General features: G+C 41.5%; 1 protein-coding gene across 14 annotated transcripts in view; it reads right to left on the bottom strand.

Moving 5' to 3' along the window:
• Window positions 1-19,295, bottom strand: part of LOC108115595 (sterile alpha motif domain-containing protein 5) — a 158,467-nt gene that overhangs the window by 77,205 nt on the left and 61,967 nt on the right. The window contains exon 5 of one of the 14 annotated variants that reach the window (XM_041819208.1): window positions 13,513-13,545. The exons of the other annotated variants lie outside the window; for them this stretch is intronic. Within the exon in view, the coding sequence (XP_041675142.1) occupies window positions 13,528-13,545 (18 nt within the window). The 3' untranslated portion in view covers window positions 13,513-13,527. Of the gene's footprint in view, window positions 1-13,512; window positions 13,546-19,295 lie in introns of those variants that run through there. 14 annotated transcript variants of the gene reach the window in all.

Genomic DNA, 19,295 nt, shown 5'->3' with positions numbered 1-19,295 from the left:
ATAGAAAAAAAGGGGCGGGAGTATATATATAGAAAGAGAGAGAAAGAGAATATAGTATGCAATGAAGATGGCCTGAGCCATCGATTGAAACCCTGAATTATTCACAGAGAGCCAAGGAAAATGCCGTGGCCCGTGTCCCCTGAGGGAAAACGCAGGATAAATAAGGCAGCAGCCAGGGTTGGAGATTTCAGAATCCTGCGTGGGTCCCCAGGGTTGTCTGCTCACATTACCTACCTACCCACCTCTACTAAAAAAAGCACAAGGAAAATCCAAACCTAGGCATTGACTTTTTATTCTCCAAAATCCATTTCGTTATGCTAAAGACAATAAAGCGTGACAGGTAATTAGATTAAACTAATTTCGGTTTCTCTCTCTTTTTTTTATTGCCAATCAGTAACGAATTCTCCTCCTTTTTTTTGTGCCATTTTGGTTAATAATTTTATTAGTGTTTCCCTTGTCAAAGTGGCGGAGTTGACAACCGATTGCCGCATTGCAACACTGCCTCATCGTATATATACATATATATATTTTTGTATCTGGTGGACTCGCTGCTGTCCCTTTATCGAGGAGATGTGTGTGCGAAAAGCAAATAATTAATAATTCATGCAACACGATTGACAGTGCGCGCCCCAGTTGAACTCGTTGGTCCTTTTTTTGCTCGGTTTTTACTGTACTGTGTGTAGTACTGGGCCTCCTTTTTATTTGTGGCACGCTCATAAATTTACAATTACACATGCCAGTGTGGAGTCGGTAGCCCTCCTGTTGCCTCCTTTTGCGTTGTTTTTAATTTAATAAATTAATAAAACGGCAAACGTGACAACACTGGCAACACTGGCATCAAAGTGGCAAAGTGTTCCCATTTGCATTTTTAATGCACTTTACCCTGCAACTCGGCGCGTAAAAATAATTATCAACTGAATCGACGATGAGTTGCCGACAAAAACACAGTGAGACACGGACATTGGTGAAATGCAGTCAAATTTTTGTATATAATTGAATTTTCTCAACATGCGTGTCAACTCTGACACTCTCTGTCAAAGGCACACCACTGCCATCCCTTTTTAGCTCCACAAAATTCAATTTCAATTTCACTTTCAATTGCAGTTAATTGTTAGGGTCTCGGGCCCTCCCCACCACCAAAACCTAGAAAAATGAAAATTCAAATTTAAAACTCCACCACAGACAGAGACAGAGAGAGAGAGAGTGAGAAAATTGTACTTTTCCTTTTGGCACACTTTGGACATACAATGGTGAGGACTCTGGAACTCTGAAGCAGTAGCTCCTCACCTGCTGAACGCAGTTAACCCCAATTATGGGCACAAAGACCCAGCCCAGCCCAGCCCAGCCCAGACAGAGAGACAGACAGAAGACCAACTAGTAGCCTGGCAGTAGTTAAAATATTTAAGCCACAACAGCGAGGAGAAAAATGTAAGTAAGATGGAATGCTGCCGCAGGCATTAAAATAATATGGATAAGGAAGCGGTTGTTAACCACGAAACCGCTCAAAAATGAATGAATGAATACAGCGCGAAGCAAGGAACAGGAGCTGGAGTAGCGCAAACCCGGAGTCGCGTGCTCTCCATACTCCGGGCAAGTGAGTGACTCCACGGCTCGTTCGGACTTTGTTCATTATGCGTTTCCTGTTTGCATAAGACCGAAAAAGTGAAAAACCCCGCCGTAGTAATTGTTCTCCGCCACTGCGGCTGGCAGCCAGCGATTCTTCCTCCGGCTTTTCCTTGGCCGCTGCTAGTAACTGGTTGCTGGCCCCATTGTGCTCGGCGTTAAATTTCGAAAGTTTGCCCCTGCCCGGCTTTGGCTTTTCTGCCTTGAAGCTATTTGACAAAATGAGAAAAACGGAGCGACACGGCCAAAAAAAAAAAAATAAGAAAAGGAAGAAAATAAAAGTGAAAATTGCATTGCTGGGCGACAGGAAACAGGCGAGCGTTTTCGTTTTCCCTCGTTTTTCTTTTTTCACTTTTAATTATGCAGCGAACTAGAGTTCAGTCAACATAGCATCGAATTGGTTCGGAAAATACAATTTTTAGCAAATGAAATTGAACAAACAACAAAGTTATATTGTAAAATAACAAGCGGTGTTTGGAATGAAAGGTAAATATTATAGTTTCTTAGCCGAAAATTGGGTTTATAGATATTATTTAATATTTACGGCTAACAGCATGTTATTTAATTACATTTTCCTATCTTAATTAAACAATTTTCAGCATTTGAATAACATAAACTAGTTGTTAATTTTTGTATAAATTAAACAACAACAAATTGCCCTGCATCTGTTAACAAATAAATGACAATTTTCCCATTTTACTTTCAAATTTTGTTGGTAATTTCCCAATGTTTTTCACATTTTCTCTTCACTTTGACATTACTCAATGCCATCTGGCGTACGACTCCACTTCAGTCATTTGTCCTGCCCGCCCCCTGAACTAACCTTACTAATGAATTCACCTTACCGAAAACTGTGCCACATTTGCCTGATTAGCTTCTCAGCTGTTGTTTCTCGGGTGAAGTTAATGCAATCCAAAACCCACCCACTACTGCCCCATGCCAACGACGACGATGACGACCCACTTACACAGGCAACGGGTCTCCGACAATGAAATATATTTTTAATCAAGCCAAATCGAATTCAAAGCAATACACCGGTGCCTCATTATTTAGGCAAATGTTTGGCCATTAACTACACACAAAACGCCCAAGAGTCCGAGAATTGGAGAGTGCTGATGGTGATGGTGATGGTGACCCTCCTCCTCCTCCTCCTCCACCTTCTCCTTTGGGGCCCAAAAAATTACAACAACCGAAAAACAAATTGACAAATGTTGCCACTTAATGTGAGACGGGGTAAAAATGTTTAACAATTTCGTGTTGCCAAAAATATACAAACTAATTAATAAGAGGCAAGTATCGAAGGGGAGGGGCGGAAAACCAGGAAAGCAGCTAAGGGAATTCGAATTTAGTAAGCGAAGTGAGTGAGTGACTGCCACACGCTGGATTTTATTTGATTTTGTAAAAAAATTTAATTTCAACCCAGAAATTCTTACTTGGGCGGCAATTTTTTAACGCTGTCTTCGCTTTGGAGTGACTCGCCGTGACTTCCTTTCAGTTTTGCCGAGGGAATTTAGCATTTTGTTTGAATTATTGCCTTCATTAAGATTGCGTTGTTGATTTGCTCAGCAGCCCTCCCTGTGTGTGCGTTCGTTTTTTTTTTTTCTTACTTTACATTTTCCCTGTGAGCGACAGCCTGACTCCACCTCTGCGTATTTCCCAGAGTTTCTTCTTTGTTACACCTAGACCTGAACCAGACTCTCTGCCTACCCGCTGCCCAATTATTTTGGACTCTTCTATATACATCTTGAATGTTGTGACTCTGCACTTGACAATAAATTATATTCAGCGAACTGGGGGGCTTGTATTTTTAGCTTAATTGTGAATGAAGTTGATCTGCCTTCTCGTCATGTGCCGACATGTGCCCACTCCCCCTTGGATTTTTCACTTGGTTTTTTTTTTTTTTTTTTTTCGTTCTGCCTACGCGTGTGTAATTGTGCGAAATTCATTCACATGGAAAATTTGCCAGACTGTAACCGCTGAAGTCATAATTATGCGAATATTTCTCCCCCCGCGGAAATGGGTTTTTTGATTGGCATTGTGAGAGGGGGGCCATCAAGGAAAGTGCTTTATTACTTTTGGCCACTTGATAATTTTGGTTAATTAAGGGTGGAAAGCTAGTTCCAGGCTAGTAAGCTTTAATACATTTTCCTCAATCTTAAGTTCTTCTTCAACTCTTTCGATTTTTCTTAGAACATGGATTAAGTTCTTATGGTTTACTCTTACTATTTTCCCTACTTTCTAGCAATTGTCTAAGCAAGGCATTACACATTTCCCTAAGCTGCTTAGGAAATAGTTCCTTCAACAGAACTTGGCCAGAACTAACCAGCCAAATAGCCAAACAGCCAAAGCATTCAAGCTGGAAGCCAACAACCAACAAAGCTGAACAAAGCACAAGAGCGAGAGGAGTTGCCATTAAACCACTCATAACCCAGATACTTTAAGAGGGTGGTGGCGGTGCCGGCTGAGGAGAAAAACAATAAGTACAAATGGTATGGGAGGGAAAAAGCTTGAAGAGAGAGGGAAAAGCAGGCAGCTTGTTGGCCGGTACTTATGCCAAATGCGTTTGCGATTTGTGTCAATAAACGCAGGAGCATGGCAAAGGAAAAACCAGTGGAAAACTCCAGTGGCAGTAGCGGCAACTCGAGGAGCGAAAGAAATTTCTATTATCTGTGCAAAGTGTGCGCGAAATTGAAAATTGCAGGCTGTCGTGTCCCATTCCTCGTCCTTCCTGTTAGCAGGGTGTAGTAGTAGGGGCGGCACTGCTCTAAATTTTCATAGCCATGCCAGTTGATAAACCCTAATATGACATTATGGCAAAGAGCGGAGAGCTTTCGGCTTGTACGCCTTGGCGTATGCCAGCATTTTGTGAAATTGCAATCGTTGGGGGTTTCGAGTTCGCGGGAAATCCCCTTTGGCGCAAGTGTGTGCATCCCGGGCGATATTGCAACGGAGAATTGCAACAAAAATGGAAGGGAGGTGGGTAGGGGAAGGAATCTATGTACACAACATAGACAACAACAAACATGGGGCAACAAGTTTACAAACACATTGCGGTACCGCGCAAAAGTCAATTACCATTTTAACTGACAGTCCTCGGTAGCTGATGTTGCTCTCTCTATAACCATGGATATATATCCAACATAGCCATGAAGATATATCTATATGGCAAACTTAACCTGCAGCCAAACCATTCGATTGGGCGCTGGAGAGCCAGCATTTCAGTCAATCAGTTGGTAATCGATTTTGTCTGGGGCGGCATCGAAATCGAACTCGTTCGGCACTGAGAGAAGTTTTGAACAAAAAGCTTTAAGATATATGTTTAAAGATACAGATCTTGAGAAGTTGGTCAAGCTAAAGCCCAAAACTTTGCGAAAAGCAAGTCATTATTCGTAAAGTCCTGAGATATGAGACAAGTTTTAGACTTTTCTACAAAAAAGTTCTTAGTATCTGAATCTGTAAAAGATGCAATTTGTATCTTTCAGGAAAATCCCTTAAAAACTCTTTATATATGATTCCTTAACCCATTTTCTTTCACTTTAGTTCAGGTTCTGGTTCTGAAGTTGTGAATTCCGGATTCGGGTTTGAGTCTGTTGCTTGAGGTTAACAAATATGCGTCGACTGCTCCCGCTGCTTTTTACGCACAATTTTCCTTTGGCAAAGTTGCCGCTTGGTGGCACGGTAGCTCGCTGGCGCGTTTGTCGAAATTGAATGTAAATATTTATTTTTATTTGCATTCTGGCAGCTCGCAAGTGTGTACGTGTGTGTGTGTGTGTGTGTGTATCTCTGTAACTTGTTTGCCACTCGACATAATTAGACGATGTCTGTGCGAATTGGAATCGAATCGAAAAGCTTCGCTCTGCGGTCTCCCGATTGCAAATGATTGCAAGCCCGTCATAGATTTACAATATTTACCCATGCAAATTGCCTTGAGCCACAGACTTGGACTTATGAGGGGGGTTAGGAAGGAAGGTTGGGAGTATGGAAATTACGGGGCGTCAACCTTAAGCCGGGCATTCATAATTGAATTTTCATGTTTGCCACACTGCCATTTACTATTGCTGCAGCATTTATGAGTTCGGAATGAGTTCTAAAAAACCCAAGAATTATATATTTAACGATATACCACTATATATATATATGTATATGTGAATGTTTGGTATAAATAGAAGAAGAAGAAGGATGAAAAAAAAAACTAACAGGCAGACACGCAATGTTGGGCAGGTCCTGCAAAAGGGTCCTTAACTGGCCGTTTGCTTGTTTTAATAACATAATTGAAAAGTGCTCTGAGCAAGGTAAATGGAATGCAGACGGCAGTTGGCAGCTGGCTTTGATTACACAGGGTGGCTTCTAGGATATACTTATACTCATATATATATATATATACTACCCCTATATTTGGTATATCCTTTAACTCGGGGTGTTGGTAATGGTGTCGATCGCGTGTCGTGGCGCCTTGTTAACAGGCGTTTGTCCTCTGCTTAAAAGGTTGAGGTTTATTAGCGTGAATCAATAGGCACGACAACAAAAACAGAAACAACAACAATAAGAATAAGGAAAAACCTCACAAACTGGGCCATAATTAACTGCAATTTGAGTCGCGATATTGATTCGCTCTTATCCTGGATTCCTTGACATTTAATTCCTCCAACCCCCATCCAGCCATCCTGCCAGTGTCCTGTTAAACTTCGCCCAGAGTTGAATAATGAGCATTCCTGGAGGGCTCTCTAACGGAAAATTGAAACTATTTTGCATAGCATTGGAAGCATTTTAATTTGAATTTCTTTCCAGCAAGTGATCAGCCATGGACAAGGCGATTTTGCCACCCCATCCCCATTCTGAGAATTTCTCCCTAATGGCAGTTGCTGGCAACATTACGGATAATTGTTGTAGTTAGCATGTACTCTGGCATTTATAATGTGCTTCATTTATTTCCTCAACCACCCACCCACTCTCCCCCTCTCACTCTCTTTCTCACTCTCTTAGTTTTTCCGCTGCATTTTCCATTTTGAAATACTTGGCGCGTACTTCGCTCTGCTTTGCATATTTCTCTATCGCTAATGATAAAAATGTTGATTATGCGTTTCTCCCTTGTTTTTTTTATTGCTTTTGGCTCTTTGGTGTTGATTGCGGTTGATTACGCTGGCTTAAAGGGAATAGGGCAAACGCTTTCTTGTGATGAAAAGCGAGGGTGAATGATTTTCCCTAGGTGTTAATGGATAGCTTTCATGAAGCGCTTAGCTATGTTACCGAAATAATTTTATTACGAATGCATTATTTTCAGTTTAATTTTGAAGTTCTATGGAAAATTCTTTAAGAACAAACTTCTACCCATTGAAAATCCCTGGAGTACTGATGGAGAAGTCAAAGTTGAAACGAAACATTCATCAACAAGCCATCATCATCATCACTCCAGCAGCATTTCCAAAAACCATTCCATTAGCTAACCCTCTCATCTTTTCCAACCTCATCCACTAATTACAGTCAGTATGCCACGGCTAATTGCCTCAAATGCGAGTGCAGCAGTAAGAACTTATTAGGCAAGAGAACTCCGCGGATTCCTATTCCGATTCCGTTTCCAACTACTACTACTCATATCATAATTTCCAATGCCAACATTGCAAGTCAGTGCCGGCAGTTGGTCAATGGATGGGCAGATAGACAGATGGACTAAAAACCGATGGCAAAAGCGGACGGACACAAACAAATTGACGTGCCGACACATCGACTAATGGACATGACTGCACTACAACGCCGGGAAATCCCAACGAACCCGGTCGGAAAAATGAGAATGGTCGGCGGGGGGTTGGGAAAAACAAATTGTAAGCTCGCTCGCGCCACCGAAAATGATAGACAAATGCCAAATGGAAACAACGGGCGAAAATTCGCGTTGCAAAGTGAACGAAAATTGCTCGCTTTATGGTAAAAATTGCATAAATAAATCATGTTCTAATATTGCACTTGCCCTTGCAACAATCTGTCAGAATGGGAGTGCAACAGCAGCAGCAGTAGCAGTAGCAAAAGCACCCACAGGAAGCGGATGCGGATGCGGATGAGGATGAGAGAGAATGGGTCCTGCCCGTGCAGACAATGGATCCATAGATCCTGTAGCAGACGGACAATGGAACAGGAAGGAGGGTGGAAGACTGCGACCAAGTACGGAGCTCTACCCAGTATGGCAATGTCAAACCGTGGCGTGAATGAGTGCGCACAAAATGGCGTTTAAGGCCATAAACAGCAAACGAGTCGGCGGAGTAAAAAATGGGGGGGAAAAGGGGTAAGGGGTTTTTAGGGGGCAGAGGCAGTGGCATTAAGAGTAGGTTGAGTTTAGACCATGGCAAACCAATCGATGCCTGGCCATAGATAGTGCCGAGTCATCTACTGCCGACCGCCCTACGTCCTTCTGCACTTGACAGCACCCCGCTCTCTCCTGCTGCTGACCAGGCCTGCAAACCGATACGCGAACCCAAAACGGGGACCTAGACCTCAAACTGGACTGTTTTCCGGGCACTTTACACTGGAAAAATGTATGTAAATAAAAGTTTTAGGTCAAAAAGTGTAACCATATAAAGGTGGTAAAACTTTTTGATCACTTAAAAAGATGAAAATGGTACCAGGAACTGTGATCCAAAGCCCAAACAACTTCAAATCCTTTATTGGTTCTACTGATTGATATTAATGAAACCTTTCTTTGGCCCCCAAACTTTGTAAATCAATTTCTCTCAGTGCACTTGTACGCGTATCCATGTCGGTGTCTAGCGCTTGTCTGACAAACTGAATCGCCTGTCTGTTTTGGCGCTTAATTCGTCACTAAATGAGATTTTTTTTTCGTTTACGGTTCGGAATTTCCTTTCTTTTTCCTATTCGTGTGTTTTTTTTTTTTTGTTGCAGGTTTGCTACGTTTTTGGCCATTGTTGTGCGCCATCGAAATTGCTATTTTGGTAGCTGAACGAGCGAGTTCCTGCTGCCTGGTGCTCCTGTTTCTGTTCCTGTGGCTTTGGCATCGCCAGAGTGGCTAGGAATGGCCATGAACGGGTGCAGAGTGGTTGCCTTGGTGGGTAGATGGGTGGCGGGTGGTTTGGTTGGTTTGCTAGGTTGGTTGGTGGATATCGCCTGGCGCCGACAGTTGCAGCCACTTTGCAATAACACAGCGTGAAATTGCAACGCCAAATCGAATCAGTCCGCACGGGAAATTCGATTTTTTGTTCACTGTGTCCGTGTGTGTGTGTGTGTGTAAGGATGCAATGCCACTGATGATGATGCCTTTTCCTCTATTTGCGGATCTGGGGCTACTCTGCTATATAGCCTGGCTACTAGTCTTTTGCGGGCAATCAGAGAGCAACAAATGCCAGACGGCGGAGCAGTTTTTGGAATATCGCGGGTTTTCCCAAAAAAAAAACAAGAAGAAAAGTTATCAATGCAATTTCCCGGCAAACAATTTTCGGTCAGAAACACTGTTGCTGGAGGCGAGGTAAACATAAACAAAGGGGTGTTCAAACTCCTTTATTAGTTGGATTAATTTTCCACTTAGTTTGCAATTACCCTTAAGTAACATTAAATCAAAAGGAAGTCCTTTAAGTTCCTCAGAAATGTATTTATTTATCCTTCTGGTTTCCTTTTTTTCTGGTTGTCTGCCATCCTTCAACTATCCATCAGGAGCAGCAACGAAATGAAATTACAAAATGTGTTGAATATTCGTCGCATTCTTTTGTAGCATTTTTGCATGCCACCCACTCAAAGTCACTCCCTGCTGACTGACTGGCCTGCCTCCCTTCCATACCACCCCCCCTCTCTGGCATTGTGGCATAAATTGCTTATTTATTGTTTAAAATGGTTTCTGGTTGCTAAACGACATTTTCAGCGCTGCCAGCCATTGTTAGATTGCGATGGCCAAAAACAGGTGCCAAAATACACGTGTTCAAGTATCTCTCTCTGTTCGAGTATCCGTGTATCGCTCTTGTTAAGCAGATTTCAATGTCTATGTATGGGGGAATGTGGCATTGTTCTATTCAAACTATAAAATTTCCGATTGGAAATTCAACGTTCAACGTTCAACGTTTTCTGTTCACCATTTTGGTGGCGCAGAGGAAACAATTCGAGGGAAATGCCAAAATTGATGCTTGATGAAGCAGTAAATTAATTTGGACATTTTTCGATCCATTCAACGTGACATATGTATATATATGCAGAAATGAATGAAAGCAGCTAAGTGAGGTGTGCTATAAAGTTTCCACCAAAATGGTTATTCATTTGCATATTTTGATGCCAATTTCTCGACAAATGATGGCCAGTTAAGTGATTTAGTTATGAAATATTAAAAAGCAACATAAATAAACTTAAAAATCACATCAAACTGGTTGCTATAAAAATCCTCATTGGGTGTCAAAAGCTACTCCACTTTGACAGCTTTGAGGACACAAAAAAAAATAAAACTTCGCATATGCAAATTAAATGAAATTGTCCCCACACGACACACGAATTGAATCGAGAAACCGTTAAGATCATGTCCCCTTTAGCCGAGGATCATCCAATTTTGGCCAACTCCAGCCAGACGGCTATGCCAATCAAGAGGAGCAACTGCATCTTGGCCAAGAAGATGTAAAGAGAAACTGCATAACGATATGCAAAATATGCAACACAGATGCCATATCGGCTGTCAGTCGTCGTCAGAGGCAAAGTCGGAGTTGATTTAAGTTGAGTTTGGCTGAAAGAGAAGAGAAGAGACGACGACTCCTGTGGCAGCCTCCTGTCGTTTTGCGCCCAATTACGCCTTCAAATTGAGTGATAAATGTCTCGGCGATGGCACATAAATAAACTTGAGTTAAATTTATTACACAACCCACACAAAGACTTCATAAAAATGCAAACTAAATGAACTATTAAAGGAGGCGGCATCAGTCGTACTCGTCGGCGAACATGAGAAAACCCCCCAGCAGCAGCAGCAGCAGCGGCAGCAGGAAAAAAACGGAAAACAAACAAACAAATGAAGAAGGCCAAGACGAAAAGCGCTCACTCTCAAGACAATTGAATTGCATTGGCATTGGCATTGGCAAAGCAAAACAAACATGGGGAAAGCAAACGGATCGGAACGGAACTGAAACTGAACTGAACTGAAGCGAACTGGGACTTGGGTGTGAGAAAAAATGCAAATAAATGCGCAAATAAAATGTGCAATCAACTTGGAGATGGCGACGGGTGAAACAGCGACAACCGGCGGACTCTGAAGCCGGCTAAGTGTGAATGTTGCGCATGCGCAGAAGAGAAAAACTTGCAGAGAAAAATTGTAAGGGACTGGAATCCCACCAGCAATCCAACCAAGTGCGCATCAATTAGGCCGCCTGGAACGGAACGGCAGCACGAACTGCAAAAGGCTTAAAAACGACTGACCAAAAGATAAAGCAATGTGCCACAAAGGTACCCCCAAGTTGCAAGAACGTGTAGTCCAGAGCTCTGCAAAAGAAGCAGAAGCAGCCCCACAAATGAATAAAACGTTTAGATAAACAAATACAGAAGAATGCTGAAATGCTGTTAAAAGCTACAAAATGAAGTGGCCGTTGGCGGCGATGCAATGTCTTACACTGGGAAGTTCATTTTAGGTTTAATTAGCAAGGAAAAACTAAGAGGAAATGTCTTGAAAAGTTCACTTTTATAGGTTATGGAAAAGCACTACAAAGTTAAGGTGGAAGAAGGGATTTTTCTAAGCAAGAAATATTTTTAAAAATATTTTAAAGTTTTGTAAAATTAAAACTAGTTTTTAAGACGGTTAATAATTGCATCTTTCAAGTATCTTTTCCATACAAAATCCTTCTTTTTTATAAATTTTAATAGTTTATAAATCTTTTCTTCTAAAACACAAAGTTTCCTCCGTCTTCCTTTCATACCAATTCCAAATTTTCAAAGGACATTCAATCCTTTATCCTGTACCATTTCTTCTTAGTGTATCAGTATTGGAACCAAGATTGGAATTGGAACTTCGGTTCGTCGGGATTCGTCTTGGGATTGAGCCTGCTTTCGTTTCGCTTTGGTACCGCTTCCCCTTCCCCGCTCTCCAACCCGGCCCCTCTTGCCTTAACAATTTCAATGAACATGCGCGCACACAGTTGAAGAGCAAACAAATTTATTACGCGCCGTTTGAACAGCGCATAAATTTTAACCCATGTGCGAGGAGGTATGGGTTAAGCAGTCATTGGTGTAGACGGGGGCTAGCGGAGGGACTCCAGCCAAGTCACGGCTGACCAAGATTAACATACTCCGGCGATCCAATGGCGGTGGGGGGGCTGCCGCACAAAACAGCCACAAAACCAAAATCTTCGACTGCGAAAGAGACAGGAAGATGTGTGGCAAGAGAGAGAAAGAGAGAACGGTAATCGATCGACGACGACGGTTGCGTGCAACTTGCAGCGTGCGTGATTTACAAACAGCGCCACATTTGGCAAACATTTACGGGGCCGCGAAACTTGTCTCGATGGAAACTACGTAAAACGATTTAAAGCTGAACACGACCAATTTGTGGATAGTCGTTGGCTTTGGGTTTGGGGTTTGGGTTTTTGGACCCTCTCCACCCAGACAGAGAAAGAGATGGGTAGGGGAGAAGGCAGATGAGACCCCCGCTGATGGGGCACTGGGCGATGCTGTGCCGTGCCACACATTTCTCATTTTGGGGATTTATGTGCGGCCGCGAACAATCGATTGTTGATTTTTCTGAATCGAAACTCACACAGCGAAAAATCAAACCCATTACCATATTAATGTTTTTCCATCTCCGCTATTTGCCCTTAATGTAATCAGTTTCGTATCAATATCAGATATTTACATTTTTATGGTTGTAGTGTTAAATATTGAAATTTGTTAAAAGTTATCGAGGTTATAGATTTAACTATGTAGGAAAAGAGTTTGAAATAAGATTTCATGTTTAATATTTAAGTTTAAGTTTTATGACTTTTGTTTATTTTTTAAAAAATGAAAATATATTGGAAACTTAATCATAGTTCCTCAACTTTAATCTCATATTTCTTAAGATCCCTTTAGCTTAGTCAAACCCTTTTTCTATCTCTGCACTTGCCACCTCGCCCACCTACTCGTAATTCAATAGCTTTAAAAGCCAACTAATTTCCAATTTCATGAAATTAATATATAGAGTTAGTTGGCAGATTGAATTTCCAATGAATTTTCCTGTCCACAAAGTCATTTACAGTTTTTCCAAGCTCTTTTTTTTTGTGTTTCTTTTCAATAGCAGAAGATTGAAAGCTGCGGGACCTCACACTTGAAAAAAAAAAACATGCAGCGCTGTGACATTTCGATTTATTTTTATTGATTCTCAAAAAGGGAAGTGGCGTAGGGGAGAGGGCTAAAAAGGTTGGAGGTGCCGAGGTGGCGATGCTCTGAAATGCAAGTCAGGCGCCGATGGCACGCAAGTGATCATCACACCTTGATAAAGAGGAGGAGTAGGAGTAGGAGGAGGATGGGCTGCCCCATCTCAATCTCCGGCAGGAGAACCGAGCCCCAACTCCAACTCCAGCCCCAACCGCCAAAACGTATCGAATTTTTATTGAAATGCAGCCAAGTGCATCTGTATGGGTGCGTATCTGTATCCCCATCTCAAACAGTGTGTAAGTGTGTGCGTGTGTATCTGTGTTATCTGTGAACTGGCCGTGCATTTGTTACTTTTATGCTTGATTTATTGACTTTATTTTATGGCCGCTTGATTGGACACTAAATGAGTTTTTAAACTCCCTACGTAGCGGGGCGGGTCTTATCAATTTTTGATTCCCTTCGGTTTTGTTTTTTGTATTTGTATTTTCGGTGGAAGTGGAAATGGAAGTTGAAGTCACTTACGTTTTACATTTAACCCACGTTTCGATTTTAATGTCTGACAAAACGTTTCGATATGGCCCGAAGAGAAGGTTTTTAGCTTGAACAACTTACCTGAAAAGAGAGAGAAAAAATGAGGGAATGTTAATTAAATTGTGTGTTTGGTTTGTTTCTTCTTTTTTTTGTGGAATCTCTGTAATTGCAGTTAAAAATACAGAAAAAGGAGCTTTAGGGGGCAGAAATGAGGTTCATTTGATTGTCGAGCGATCAATCAAAGTTAAGTGCTTGAACGAGAAAGTTTTAATCGCAGCGCTGCGATGGTTTTTTTAAGGACTCCGATAAGCCGTGGTTGACTTTATTTGGTTATAAATTTTAGTTTATCTAAAGAGGTTTAATAAAGTTCAATTAAGTAAGTACTTAAAGTTAATTTCCCTTCTATAATAATACTAACTTATCTTTTTAGCACTTATTTAAACCATAAATCTCTTTTTTTATTATTAGAAACTTATACAAAAAGTCACCTTCGTTGCGTTATGCAACCATAAAGTCCTATTATAACTAACCTGTCCAACTTAGCCAATGATTGACTGACAGCCGTCTTAAAGCCCCGATACGCACTGTATCTCGCCACTCACATCACCTCAAAACTTTGACTCGATTTGAATATATACTCGTTTATGGCCCACGCAATGTAATTACAAAACGAACATCAAAGTCGTGCACAGACATAGACATTCCCATTTGGCTCCATTTAACCCTCCACTGCCGAACAGAAACCTACAGACACAAAACATGTTAACTATAATTAAACATAAATATCAACAGCAAAACACACACAGCACAGCACACACTGAGACAACAATCGACAGCGTGAATAGCAAAAATGTCCATCAAAGTCGTCTGCTCTCTCTCGCCAAGGCAAATGACGCAGAATTCTTTTTAATTAAACATAAAATTACTTTGGCGCTCCTGCCACAGAAAGTAGAAGGAGATAGTGCTGCTGGGGCAAATAAATCAAATGAAATCTACTTGGGCAAACAACAACTCTGTGAAGTGGGAACTTGGAACTTTCCGGTTAAAGGGGGGTGTAGTGGAGATATCTGAGGAAATATATAGTGGAGACAGCGGGGTGCCATCGGTCGGTCGGTTGGTTGGTTGGTTTCGTTCAGTCTGCGGCACGTAATAATCATTTACATGAACACTCGCATAAATGTCACGTTGCTGCGATTATAAAAATAACTCGAAACTCCAAACTACAGCGGTCGGAGGACGGCGGACGACGGAGGCTGACTGGAACTTCGGTTTGCTCTGCCCGTTGGCAGTCATAAATTAATGAATTTTTATTTGCTTATGCAATGGGGAAAATTGCAGCCGCACCTCACTCTTTGCTCCTCCTACCTCCTCCTTATCTATCTATATAGCTATCTATAGTAATGAAAGCATATCCTGCTTAAAAAAAAAATGGAGAGAAAAAAAACAGAAGAGCCAGACGACAGACCAGGTGGAAAAATTCAATTTCCAGGCATACGCGCGCTGCTGAGGTTGAAGCTGGAAAACAAGTTGCATCCGCAATTAAGTCATCAAGTTGCAATTATTGCCATAAAAACGAACAAAACGCAGGCAGCGCTGCAAAAAATGTGGCCACGCATGAACGTGAGATGCTGCCGGGCGGCTCAGCCTGAGCTCTGACTTTGGATTGGGTTTAAAAAAAATGAAAAAAAAATGTTAAAAAACGAGGAGTAATTGCTAAACGGAGTCTGTCGAATGGGCACTACCTAGTGGGGTCCTTGGTCGGAACTCTATTCTAGAAAAGATATCAACAGGTTTTTGGTTGTCTAAGAAAAATATTCCATTCACAGAGTTCGATTTGCAAATTCTCAAATTTAACATTATTTTTTATGCCTTATGATTTAAGGACAACTTTTCTGAGTCTCTTAATTCCTAAATTCCTAAACAAACCTCTAAAAACTCAAAATACACTTTAGATTCACTCAACATACCCTAGAAACCCCTATATCCAGGGTATCCTCAACGCACAGTGAGCTCCACAGTTCTGGGGTGTTGCTGGCTCAGCGGGACAGCAGATGAGGGCAGCGGCAGCATCATCATCATCGTCGGAGAGCAACGGCGACTGCGACTGATACCGATACTAAAACTGAGGCTTGAGCAAACAAAGCAAATGCAACATCGGCAGGCGAGAGATACATATTGCGGCGAGCAGATACAGATACAGATTCTGATTCAGATACACAGGGATACAGATACACGCGCGGCGGCAGATAAATTATTTTTCTACAGTTTTTTTTTTTTTTTACTTCTTTTGTGTTTTTTACATTCTGTTGGCCAAGACGAAGACGAAGACGTCCAACAACTGGTTGCTCTTTGGCTTAATTAAAAGCTGCAGCAAAGCCCGGGATTGTTCCACGGATTCGGATTCGGACTGGAATTGAATCGCATCGAATCGAATTGGATCGGATCGGATGGGATGGGATACGAAGCGATGTGATGCGTTGCAATGTGAACTGCGAGTGGCAGGGCGGTGTGGTGTGTGTTGTTGCCTTTTATTTGCTTTTCATGCTGCGGTCGCTGAAATGACACTACAATGTCTTCGAAATGAAAATAAATACGCTCGAGTCGATGGAACTGAGTGAAGACCGCGACAACATGAGGCAGCAACATTGCCAACAACAGACAGTCCACCAGGTCCAACGTCGACAGTCGAACCTGGCTACATGTTACACATTAAACCGCATCGGTATTGTTGTGCCCCGTTTTAAGGTGTATCGAAAACAGTTGAGGTCAAAGGAATAGTAATGGGATATTGGGATTTTAGAAGACTTCTTTTAGATATAGGAAAATCCATTTCTGCAGTTGGAAAGTTTGAGAAGAACCATTAGGATTCAGTTTTCTCACTTTTTTAAGGTTTTTCATTAAAGAAAGAGAAACTCTTTCACTAATAATGATTAGAATATATTAGAATAATATAGAAGGCAACTCTTTTCTCACATTCTGTTCAAGATAAACAAACAAAAATGTTTGTATGTAGACAAGAATTAACCCGATTAATCTTCAGTCACTTTTAATGCTATTATTTTGACCGCTAATGTACATATATATCCTCTTGTTTTTTGTTCTGTTTGCTTTTGAGAATTTGCAGCCAAGCGCAACGGTCGAGACTTGACTTGACTCGCCTCGGCTGACAATGACTTTGCCCTTTTTCGCCGGGTTTTTATTGCAGCCGCCGCTGTGTTTTATAAATCTCATTTTCAAGAGGATTTGTGTGCCTGTCAAAATGTTGATGTTTCACAAAACACTCCTCTCTCTCTCTCTCTCCCCGTCTCTCGAGAAGCTGCAGACACGAAGCTGCTCTGCTCGATTTCAATCATGATCGATTTCATTTTCAGCTTCGGATTGTTTTCTGTTTCCTTTTCTTTTTTTTTTTAGCCTCTTCCCACTGCGATGGGTTTTGATCGCCGCTGTCTGGGAATTATACGATTTCCAAGTGCATTGAATTACCCTGTCAATGTCGACAGTCTTTGCCCCAAACTGATTCTGACTGTTTGCGGTCTTTAGGCTCTTGGCGCTGCGGCCAAATTACAACAATTTGTTTGCCTTATAAAGTTAAGCCCAGAACAAAGGCAACGGCCAACACACAATCATCATTATCGAAATGTCATAAAACCAAATGAGCGGGCATTATTCAATTTTAAACAACGAACAGGGCATCATCATCCTCAACCTCTCATCCACATCCACATCCACATCCTCGATTTTATCCCAACGGAAGCAAAAGCGGCAGCAGCTGCCAAACAACTTAATACAGACAAAAGCCATGAGAAGGCTTCATCTCCAACTCCATCTCCATCTACCGGATGGTTGGATGGAATGGATGCCGAATTCCTGGCCAGCCGAAATAAATGTTTCAACTGCCACGAATGCCCTTTCACTGCGCCTCCAAAAGTAAAATACTCGCTCAAGAAAATAAGAAAATAAGACTGGAAAAAAACCAAAATAAGAATACAAACAAACAGCCAAAAATTAAGCATAATTACTGACAGCAATCGAGGCGGCCCCACACACAGGCGGCGGCCAAAACTAAGGGCTACGTGAAGGCAGGCCAGGATCCCGGACTCAAACTGAAGGTGAACACTGATAGAAAAGCTTAGTTGGCTGTGAAAGGGAAATTAAAGTGGAAAAAAATGGCAAAAAAACTCTAAAGTTACCCCTAAATTTTAGCAGCTTTCTTAGTAGAAAACGAAAAATCTTAAACGAAGACCTAGGATTGAACCTAAAAGAAGCTAATATATCTTTTCATATCATTATTAATCCCTGTAGTTTATTACCTTCTCACTTCTTCTCTTAAATAAAACATAGATTTCATTTTAAGCCACATTTTTCCCTCAGTGTTGGGCTGGGCCAAAACGTTTTCATTAAAATTGCTGCCTTGGCCAATCTGCGGGCCACGCACAACAAGAGCAGCAGGAGAATAAAACTAAAAAAAAAATGAGAAAAATACTTGGAGCTTGCTCCGTAAAATTGCAATTTGGCCGGCGAACGAAACTGAGTGAGACAATTATAAGCATGACAAATGAATTTCGCATTGGGGGCACCGGTGTTGCAAGTTCCCAGGAAAAACTGTCAGTGGAGGATCAGTGGCGCGTTGAGACAGATTCAAAAGATCGGAAGAAGGATCGTATCGTATCGGGTCGCAGCTGTTGCCTCTGGGCACACACCTTCAACTCGTTGAGTTTTTGTGCTTTGCATCTCGGAGAGTCGTTTTCAGTTCGTGCGTGTTGCGTTTTATATGAATAATTGCATCAAGATTTTTTTCTGTATTTTTTTTTTTCGTTGTGGTCGTTTTGTGGCTGCTGCCCCCAAACTGCACTGGCTCTGGCACTAGCACTGGCACTGGCACTGCACTGGACATCATTTCTGTGGCCGTTCAAGGTGAATTTCAGTTGTGTCCGCAACCGCAGACAACGTGACAGGCCCTCGACCACCATGAATATGCTGCGAGAACTGCTGGTAGATATTGCAAGTCCGCCAAGAGTCTACCGACGTCGCACCCATTTCAATTTAATTCACATTTTCAGCACATTAAAGAGTGGCCTTTAAGCTATACAAATTCATATTTATATTTTAAGGAATTTTCGTGCTTATTTTCATACACATATCCCCCAGCGTCTCCTTCTTCTCCTTTCAGATTCAAATATTCTCCTTTCGCTTTTTTCTTGCTGCCTGCCACTTTGCATTTGTCTGACGCTGCGTATACTTGATTTTTGTATTCCTTTCTTTTGCATAACCATATTTCTCCTTTCTTTTTCATATTTCTTTTTTGTTTGTTTTGTTTTTTTTTTCAGTGGGAGGAGGTGGCTTACCCACCTCATTTTCACACATTCTGTGGGTTATCCTTTGGCATGTCGACGCTTTTTGCATCTTTCATGACGAAACCATTTCATGTTTTTGTTCCCATTTCGGTTTTTTCGGTGGAAGGGACACAGAATTTAACATATTTTTGGCATTGAAAGCAGTCCAGCGAGATGAAACAGATGGGTTTGTGATCTAAAATTTATATTCAGTTAACTAAATGTTTTTCCTAAGGAAAATTCAACTTCAAAGATTTAAGAGGCAGAAAAATCGATAAACTTTTTGAGTTTATAGATTTTTCATATTATTTCTTTCTTTATTTAACCATAAAAATCTTTATTTTTCCATTGTTTTAAATATTTAAAATTTGATGTTATCCTTTTACAACTCCAAGCCACACAAACACGCACATTTTTGGCAGCCGCAAATGTTGCACCAAAAATCAACAAACCAGAAGCAACAAAAAAAAAGACCTAGTAGCGGGCACAAACGGGACA

Source organism: Drosophila eugracilis, unplaced genomic scaffold, assembly GCF_018153835.1.
Source record: "Drosophila eugracilis isolate 14026-0451.02 unplaced genomic scaffold, ASM1815383v1 contig_47, whole genome shotgun sequence".
NCBI classification, from domain to species: domain Eukaryota; kingdom Metazoa; phylum Arthropoda; class Insecta; order Diptera; family Drosophilidae; genus Drosophila; species Drosophila eugracilis.
Note: the sequence above shows the minus strand (reverse complement) of the source record. Positions and strands in the feature narration are given on the sequence as shown.